We start from the raw sequence: 10,589 nt of genomic DNA, 5'->3' as shown, positions 1-10,589 counted from the left end.
TCTCTCTCTCTCTCTCTCTCTCTCTCTCTCTCTCTCTCTCTCTCTCTCTCTCTCTCCCTCCTACTGCTGCTGTCTATTTATCTATCTATCTATCTATCTATCTATCTCTGGTTTTCTCTCCCACCTGTTTCAGTGGTTGGAGGCTGTAAAGAGTTATGGACATTACTCAGTGGCTCAGCTTAACCGTACATCACCCGAGGTAACGCTTGAGTTTACATCTTCCCACCCCGGACAGCAAACTATATAGGTCTATACAGTAGACCCTAAAGTGCCACTCCTATAAAAGCGTCGCCTGGGGTGGGCTGCACCCACTCACCCGGGATCCCCCTCTCCGCCCCGGCTACGCTACTGGCATTGCCTTCCAACCCCCTTACTAAAAGATAAAAGCAACATCAATCACAACAACAACAGCAACAGCAACGGCATGCCTTGTTATTCCTGCTAAGTTTTCTACACTGATATCGTTGCAAACAGATTAATTCAACTGATAAACTGAGATAATTTGAAATGATTTATTTATTTGTGGTGGAAATTAAACATAGCTTTATTTTTATTTGGAAATAATCTGAAATTACCCATGACCCTCCACTGAGTACATAATCAAGTGTGTACTTAATGTGGCGGTGGCAGTGGAGGGGGGGGCATAACCAATTGACAACAATCAAGTATGTTTTTAAAGGTACGACATTTAGTGCACAGTTATTAATCACACAGTTTATCTGATATGGATTTGTTTTTAAAAACATCCCCTCCCACCAGTAATGAGCAGCACCAGCTAATGGAGCCACTACGTAATCGCCCAATCTGCTAGAAAGAGCAGCCAAACCAACATTCACACTCTACATGAAAAATAATAAAATAGTGAAGACGGGCAGTTTCTTACAATGCGATAAAAAAATGGTTTAATAACCTTTATATATTTTAGGCACAAAATCCGTTTCTTCTAATGATGGGTCTTTGTACCTGAAATATTCTTTTATTCTTTTACTTATTTCAGTCATTTGACTGCGGCCATGCAGGAACACTGCCTTAATATATAAAGTTTATTGAACTATAACCTTTTCACATTGTAAGCTCTCCGTCTTCACTGTTCTTTGTCACAATGCTCCAAGCAAGCTACAATACTCTACTCTACATCTTAAGAAAAAAACATATAGGACACATCAGATAACTTCTTAGATATATTGTTTCAATTAAAAAAAAACGATGATGGTCATTACTGAGACGCGTTTCCCTCGAGCAGTGCTGACCTGGGCTAAATAATAACATAAGAGCTATAGCTCTGTTAGAAGAAAAAAAACAGAGGAATTACCAGCGGATCAACAAGGTGTCCTGTATGTTGTCATTCGACTTGAAAGAAAAGAGCATAAGAGCATTCAAATATCACTTAAATCACAATCTAACCGTTTTCTAAATAATAAAGGAAGTTGTTCGATAACGTTGTCTTAGATACAATATATGTAGCAGGGGGTGGGAAGTTAAAGAAATAGACAGCTTGGTCTTGACCTTGGTTGGAACGCCTTTGATCACATTGCAGTTAGATAAGGGTTGATCTGGAGCTAAACAACAACATATGTTCATCTGTTGAAACGATGAAGACCATCCAATCATTCCTAGGGATGACTGATGACTTGTGCGGTGATTTTAAACAAAATGAAGAAGAGTTTAACCCCATCAACCTCATTCTCTCGCCCGTGGCCATCTTCAATCTAGTGGCAAGACCAGTCAAGATGACTGGAGATAGAAACGGAAACAGTGGATGACCAAGACGTCTTACTTTCCTTATCTTGCTCTCTGCACTCCACAATGCATTGCTGCAACCGCCTTTCACTCCGCTGAACCATGAAGGTTTCTTCCGCAAAGTCCGTCGGATCCAGTCTTCACATGCATTAAGCAAACCCTAACTTAAGAGTTACACACCATTTGGCTGCCTTCACTTAGTTTAACAATGGCCACAATGATAACAAACACAATAACAACAACAGCAAAAACAACAGCATCGTTATAAATAACAGTGACCAACAAGAAATTTTAATGTGGCCGCTAGAGCTACGAAAAATAGCAGACAATTTTCCTCCAAATTTGGTTGAAATGCCTTTGATCAAAGGTCCATTTGATCAAGGGTGACCTGAGCGGAGCAACGATATTGACATTAACAACAGTATAGTACCAGTGAAACAGCAGCAGCAGCAGCAAGCCGAACGTGGAATCCTTGCAGTTGTAAATAGCAACCAACTCTGTAGTCTTAAAAAGAGAAAGATTATATTTGTTAATGATGTCTAAGGTACACTACACTAGACTTAAAGGATGGGATAGTCACGGCAGTAACATCTATAATTATAGGCTTATTGAGTCAGAGATAACCGAGAGGTAGATAACAACAACAAATGACTACGAGGTAAAGTGGAAACCTGTGAGGAGGCGCAATGGCCCAGTGGTTAGGTCAGCGGACTAGCGGTCGTAGGATCGCGGTTTCGATTCCCAGAACGGGCGTTGAGTGTTTATTGAGCGAAAACACCTAAAAGCTCCGTCAGGCTCCGGCAGTGGGTGGTGACGAACCCTGCTGTACTCTTTCCCCACAACTTTCTCTCACTTTTTTTTCCTGTTTCTACTGTACTTGTATTTCAAAGGGCAGCCTTGTCACACTCTGTGTCGTCGCGCTGAATCTCCCCGAGAACTACGTTAAGGGTACACGTGTCTGTGAAGTGCTCAGCCACTTGCACGTTAATTTCACGAGCAGACTGTTCTGTTGATCGAATCGACTGGAACCCTCATCGTCGTAACCGACGGAGTGCCACGAATATGGAAACCTCTACATAATCGCTCCACCTACAAGAAATAACAGTCAATTCTCCCTCAATCACATCCTGCCATCTTATATGAGGACAAGACACTTTAAATAATGCAGTCACACTTACTATTAAAGAGATGGAGTGGTCGTGGCTGGAATGCTTCAGCTCATTGGTCTGCCCAATCAAATTTAACCTAAGGTCAGACACCGACGGCTACATATCAGTCTAGTTCGCAAGATTTCAGAATTAGTATTCTAAATTTGTATCGAGTTGCCAGAGGTACTCGTATCTCAGCACCAGCATTGGGTTGTGTTTCGACAAATCAATCAGTCTATCAAATTGTATACAGATATCAAGAAGAGAGAACCAGTAGCGTAACTATGTAGGGGCAAGCGATAGACGATCCGTTCCGGACGACGCGTTTATGGAGTCGGCATTTTTGAATCTGTGCAATATGTTGTGGGGGATCGTGGGGTGGGGAGCAAACTTCGGGCGGCGCATACTAGCTATGCCACTTGGGAGTACAGCTCAACACCGTAATGAAACAGTGAGGATATAGCTTAATTGAAGACTGTTTTACTTAGTCGGCATTTGTGTTAAAAAAAAAAAAAAGATGAAACTTCAGACAATAAGATTAATTGCAATGGCATAATTACTATTAAAAAATCTGGCAAAAATCTTCTCCATGATTTCTGAGGGTATGTTTGAAATATTATTGTAAAAGCAACCATGAACGAAACAAAACACAAAAGAAAACTGCAAGACCGACGCACAAGTTCAAACAGATACACTACAGAGAAAAACCATTCAACAAAACCGACCCCCACCTAGCTTCAATGACGACTTCGTTGTTGCTTCGAAAGCAACTGCATGCGAGGATCAGGTGGCCCCTATCCATACCACCCATTGTGCCTACGACGGCAGCCCCCAACGTGCCTTTGGCAGTGAAGGTCTGCTGGCCGTGCTCTCTTACTCACGACGACACTCCAGACGCAGCAGTTACGGAATTTCAAATCAGGAGAGCTAGGAAGCTGATGTTTGAGGCCACATGATCATACGTTTTCTTTTTCCCGAATTTTGCAGAACACGAACTGTACTGTCCTCATTGTATACAACATATTGATGATATCATCGTGCACCACACCGCTGATAGTGGATTCTGCCACTTTGAGCTGCGAAGCAATGGCTCTCATCTTCTAGCTGGGATTTTGTTGATGACGTCCTGTATCGGCTCGGCGGACACGACTGTCCTGGCAACGTCTTACCACTTATTAATTTCTTTGTTAATCACAGAGGACGCATTATAGCTAGAGATCTCCACAACATCTTTCCCAACCCTAAACAGGAAAGACCCAGTCATATTCAAGAAACCGACGATCACCAAATCACTGTAATCAGCAGGCTGAATCACAAGCATGGGGTGCTTCTTCATTTCCTCTATCAGATTAGAATCTGTCACACTGAAGTCGTCGATACGTCAGAAAAGAAATGAGTAAGTTAATATTTGGCACATGTCGCGTAACATTACGTTAGGTCGTCTTCTATTTATGGTCCATTAAAGTTTGTTCTCAAACAACCGGTGCATTCCTATTTAATAAACCGGTGTTTATTAAATAGTAATTTTCTATTCGAATGCATCTTTCTCCTGTGTAGCTGCGTAATACTGATTCTCAGATGCATAGGATTTTTTTTTTACTTGTTTTCCTATATTTTCGGTTCATTTATTTTCCAAACGATTATATTAATAGTGTATTTAAGTGCAGCCGCAAATGAAATGATAAAAATAATTACTTTTTGCTCATCATTCAGTTAATATTCACCTTTTGTTTAGTTGCAAAGCTTTTTTGTGGGAAGTTAGTGCAAAACCCCAAAGCTTTCTCATCACCTCTTCTTCTTCTTCTTCTTCTTCTTCTTCTTCTTCTTCTTCTTCTTTTTATTCTTCTTCTTCTTCTTCTTCTTCTTCTTCTTCTTCTTCTTCTTCTTCTTCTTCTTCTTCCTTTTCTTCTTCTTCCTTTTCTTCTTCTTCTTCTTCTTCTTCTTCTTCTTCTTCTTCTTCTTTCATCATCATTACCATTGTTGTCATCATCACCATCTTCATCATCATCACCATCATCATCATCATTATCATGGTAATGATGATCATCATCATTATCGTATTATTGTTGCTGTCGTCGTTAAAGCGGCGACCTGGCAGAAGTTTTAGAGCGTCGGACAAAATGCTTAGCGCCATTTCTTCCAACATGAGTTCAAATTCCGCCGAGGTTCACTTTGCTGGTCATCCTATCGACATCGATAAAATAAATACCAGTTGAACACTGGAGATGTGTAATCGACTTTTCCCCTTCCCTGAAATGAAACCATTATTATTTATATTAAGGCGGCGAGCTTGGCAAAATCGTTATTGCGCCGGACAAAATGCCATGCGGCATTTCGTCTGTCTTTACGTTCTGAGTTCAAATTCTACCGAGGTTGACTTTACCTTTCCTCCTTTCGAGGTCGATAAATTAAGTACCAGTGAAATACTGGGGTCGATGTAATCGGCTATCCCCTTCCCCATAAATTTTAGTCATTGTGCCTATAATAGAAATTATTATTATTATTATTATTATTATTATTATTATTAAGGTGGCAAGTTAGCAGAATTGTTAGCACGCCGGGCGAAATGCTTAGCGGTATTTCGTCCCATCTTTACGTTCTGAGTTCAAATTCCGCCGAGGTCAACTTTGCCTTTCATCCTTTCGGGGTCGATGAATGTAATTAACTAGCCCCCTCCCCCACAATTTCAGGCCTTGCGCCTATTGTGGAAATTATCATTATTTTTGGTTCTTGCAGTGCAAACACATCATTTTGATTCTCTCTTCAAAACTCAGTTTATTTCAGGCACTACTAAATGGCATTTTCTATGTATCTGTCAAAAAAAAAAAACATAATTTCATTAGGCGAACTGTTCTCGATACAACAGAAAAAAAGAGGTTTATTTCACAAACTTTTAAGATTTTATTTACACATTACATTATTACATCCAAAACGGCTACCACGCATTATTATACCACACGATAAAATACTATAATGGCTAAAAAAAACAAAGCGCAAATCAAAACTGAAAACTAAATGTACAACAGGAAGACAAAAATTATACAGCATAGTGAACAATTAATTGAAATAAGTGTCCTGAATACTCAAATAAGCAATTTGGAAGAGAACGACACCACCAACAACAACAGTAGTGACTCTTACACAGTCTCAAATGCTACGACCCATTCATACAGCTGTTGAAGACAAATGTCTCCTCAATACGAAATGAACAGAGAATTTTTTGATTTATCACACTACAAAATGTGAGACCTGACAATCATTGATATTTCCAGTTGATCCCATATACATAACATTACAATAATTGCCTTCATCTTTAGAGACGAAAATACTTCCACAATGGAATACTGTTTCTACATCTGGAACAGTGTTACTGACACACGCAAAACAATGTAGACCATCCAGAAGAAAGCCATGAGTTTGTTAGGCAACATTTCACGAATTATCTTCTATCCGGCACTGATGCTACACTTGGCTACGCTTTACAGAGCTACCTAGTTGCATACCATCTCCTTCTAGACACTTTCGTCGTTCCTCTCGTCACCTATTTTGTGTACTAGTTCTAGAAAAATTTTATTGTTTCGACTTTGCCTTTCATCCTTTCGGGGTCGATAAATTAAGTACCAGTTGCGTACTGGAGTCGATCTAATCGACTGGCCCCCGCTCCCCAAAAAATGTCGGGCCTTGTGCCTAGAGTAGAAAAGATTCTATAAGGAGAAAACATTTTTGTTTCCTCCGTATGTCTTCATGTATGCAATCAGTTTCCCTTTACATTCTTGTAAATATTTCTAGTCAATCAGTATTATACTTAGTAATAACTTTCTATCTACAGCAAGCCTGTCCTTCCTATCTACGAAGTAGTTATATCCTATCTGCATTGGCTTTAGAGAGTTAGCTTTGGAACAAACAGTAGTTTTCTAGATTTTCCAGCCTTAATCCTTCAATTCAATCAACCTCTGATTGAACATATTGAAGCTATAGCTTATGGTACTATTTTTTAGTATATTTACACCTACTATTTTATTTTTTTAGCATAGTTCGGTGTTTAATATTAGTTTCATTTTCCTGTTGCTCTAATTTTTAAATTTTCCTTTCCACTTAATATGTTGTATCTTACCAGTATCTCCATGACTGGCTCTGTTCTCATTCTCTAATTTCAGTACCTGGATATACTTTAATATTCTTGGTTTTAATGAATTTACCTATTATTATTATTATTATTATTATTATTATTATTATTATTATTATTATTATTATTATTATTATTATTATTATTATTATTGTTGTTGTTGTTGTTGTTGTTGTTGTCTTTAAGTTTGACTGTTCTTTTACCAGATGTTTGTAATTAATCTTGGCTATTGGCTATGTTCCCGCAGAATAAAACTACGAAAGTGTTTATTTCTCAAGGAGTTTCCTTTTCACCTGCTCGTTTTTTTCCAGTTCTTGGTATTTTATATTTTCTTTCGCTGCATTTACTTCGTGCCATTTCCTCCAACTTTACTTTAGCTTGGACTTTCATCACGTCTTTGTAGACAGAAACTTACTCACCTGTATTTTTTATATGGTTATCTACTATTTACAGCAGTCTTTTTCTTTTTTAGTTGTTTCATCGGTGATATACTTTCAATCAAATCATTGTAGCTCTGACATCGTATTTATTTTATTGGTACTAATCCTTCTGCCTCCTAATTATCTGCTTATGTAAAGCCGATGGACATCTGACTTTGACTTGTGTACTCTGTATACAAAAGAGTGAAGAGATTCCTAGTATTTGTATACAATCTTAAGATATCATTTATCTTCCAGCTAATAGTATTAACGCAGTAGAGTGGTGCGAGCATAGCAATGGACATTATTACTTTTGTATGTACGTGTGTGTGTGTGTGTGTGTGTGTGTGTTCGTGTCTGTGTGCGTGTGTATGTGTGTGTATTTTGGCATTTAATTCTTCACAATAACTTTATACGCCAAATATATTCTTTTTTTATATCTTTCATTGGATTTGATCCATCTCCAGCATTATCTTTCATTGGATTTGATCCATCTCCAGCATTTACAAGTATTTTTATGTTCCTTGGTTCTCGAATATGAAATTCCCTTAATAGCTCATCCTCTTCTTTGAAGTAAATACAGATGTTCTATTTTCCTCTCTTTTATCATTTTTCAGTATGTAGCTCTAGAACATTTTTTTTTTTTATCCAAAGTTCCATTCTTATCTTTTTCTGAACATTCTGATTACTTGAAATAAACAGGTTCGAGTCCTCAATATATAATATATATTTGTAATCTCTTTTTCAATGTATAACCACTTATATTGTCTCTATTTCTTGAACTTTGCTCAAGGGTACAAGCATTACAAAAAGAAGTAGGATGAGATATGGAATCCCCTTGAATAAAGCACTCTGTTAAATTCTATACTTCTGATTATATCCGCCTTGCTGCACTTGATGATTTCCGCTATTCTCGCTTCCATGTTATAGAGAGATATCTAGGCTATTTAGTATCCTGTCATACATTAGATTGCTTCATATATTTCTCAGATAATCAATCCGTGTAGCCAATAGTCAAGTTAATGTTAATACAATTCATGAAGGAAGTATTAAAAGGCTTATTAGAAATAAGTATATTGGGAGGAAGACTATATTGGTTAATGTCTAGTATTATAGATACGCAAATACAGCGAGTCTACGCTGTGCTGAGAAGATTTAATTAGACGGGTACAGTCCCAGACTTGTCTCCTGTACTTGCTAGAATAATGAGAATGATATTACTGATCAGCCAAATAGCTATCGCTAATTAATTTTTCACTGCACACTCCCTTAAAAATGGAAACACTAACTAAACTATTTTGTTATGCGAGTAGTCATGAGTAACTATTGGGACAAGTATGGTGAAAACTATACATCAATGAGGAGACCTAATAAGACCGAAACATGACTAGAGTTGTCTTTCATACATGCTTGAATAATTAACATGATATAGGTCACTGATTAATATCGTGTTTTTCTCATCGCTGAATTAGTTCTAAACAGTTGGACCATTAAACACACAAACACTAATTTGTTTTCCTTTTCTTTTAATCTTTTTTTTTTTTTGAATGCTTATCTGTCGGAAGTTGGGTTTAGAAACTATAGGCTTACTTACTGCAACCTTTCTACTCCCCTTTGAGGGACTAGCGTCTATCTGAATTGGGATAAATATTCTTTGCCGTTATTTAGGTCAGTATTTTATATATTACTAGCAGACATACTCGGCGTTGCTCGGGATTTAAATGGCATAGTTCGTATATATGGTAGTTAAGTTGAAACATGTGATACAGAGAAATGCAGCATTGACGACAAAACATTTGTGGAATAAACGAAGGATAACGAATCCCGAGTGTACCAAGAAAAGTGGACTAATGATCATTTTTTTCATACAAATCAAAGACAAACCAGTGTGTTTACTCTGCTCAGAATCAGTTTCTGTCATTAAAGAATATAATGTAAAAAGACCCTACATCTCCAAACACTCATCTCATTATAGAAGTTTTCAAGTTCAACGTAGGAAACAAAAAGTTGAAAATTTAATAAAATATTTGAAAGAACGGCAGACAATTTTTATCAAGAGACGTGAAGATTCAGAAAATATTATTCGTGCTAGTTATATCATTAGCGAGAAAATTGCAAAACATTCGAGAAATTATTCCGATGGTGAATTTGTAAAAGAATGCCTACAAGCAGTAGCTGAAATTTTTTGTTCAGGTAAAAAAAAAAAAAGAGAAATCGATAATATTAGTTTGTCTTGTAGAAACTAATATTAATTTGTCTTGTAGAATTAGGTTTGAAAAGACTTTCTTCGCATTTTAAGTATTTTCCTTAGCTATTGATGAGAGCATTGACGTGTCAAATACAGCCCAACTTGTGGTTTTTGTACGTGAAATTGATGAAGGTTTAAATATCACAGAAGAAATGCTTAGCCTTTGGGGAATGAAAGATACTACCACTGGGGAAAATATTTTTCAAGAATTGAAAATGTTAATGGCTGGATTTAATCTACATTTCAAGAACCTTCATGGTTTATCAACAAATGGTACTCCTGCTATGGTTGGTAGTAAAGCAAGCTTAGTTTCTAAAATCAGATCGGAATTGGCTTCTATGAATATAGACACAAAAGATTTATCCATTTTTCATTGCATAATTCACCAGGAGAATTTGTGAGCCAAGTCACTCAAATTTGAACATGTTATGTCTAAGGTTGTTTCGAGTATATATTTTATAAAATCTCGAGCTTTGAATCACCGCCAGTTTAAAGAATTTCTTGAGGATATCGAGGCAGAATATGGAGATTTGACTTACTATTGTGAGGTACGAAGGTTGAGCAAAGGAAAAATGTTGAAACGATTTTATGATCTGAGGAGTGAAATTTTTACATTCATGGAAATGAAAGGAAAGTCTATGCCTGAATCGAGTGATGATGGCTGGATATGTGATCTTGCTTTTCTTGTTGACTTTATTTCATATCTTAATGAGCTTAATTTGAAATTGCAAGAAGACCAATTCATTCATCAGTCGTATAGTCATATCAAAACATTTCAAAACAAAATGCAACTGTTGGAACGACAGCTCAGAAATTGTAATACATTCCATTTCCCAACATTGGCAATTCATGGCAAAACGATTGTACTTCTTAAGCAGATGAGGTAAAATTGATCAACGAAAAATTCG

General features: G+C 37.2%; 1 protein-coding gene across 1 annotated transcript; it reads left to right on the top strand.

Annotated features, from left to right (window-relative positions):
• The first annotated feature begins 9,172 nt into the window (after positions 1-9,172).
• Positions 9,173-10,082, top strand: LOC106876876 (general transcription factor II-I repeat domain-containing protein 2). The gene is made up of 2 exons (XM_014925616.1): positions 9,173-9,626; positions 9,733-10,082. The coding sequence occupies exons 1-2, from the start codon at positions 9,173-9,175 to the stop codon at positions 10,080-10,082; spliced, it is 804 nt and encodes a 267-aa protein (XP_014781102.1).
• Positions 10,083-10,589: the final 507 nt, after the last annotated feature.

The sequence above is a fragment of the Octopus bimaculoides genome, chromosome 6 (genome assembly GCF_001194135.2).
Source record: "Octopus bimaculoides isolate UCB-OBI-ISO-001 chromosome 6, ASM119413v2, whole genome shotgun sequence".
Taxonomy (NCBI): domain Eukaryota; kingdom Metazoa; phylum Mollusca; class Cephalopoda; order Octopoda; family Octopodidae; genus Octopus; species Octopus bimaculoides.
Note: the sequence above shows the minus strand (reverse complement) of the source record. Positions and strands in the feature narration are given on the sequence as shown.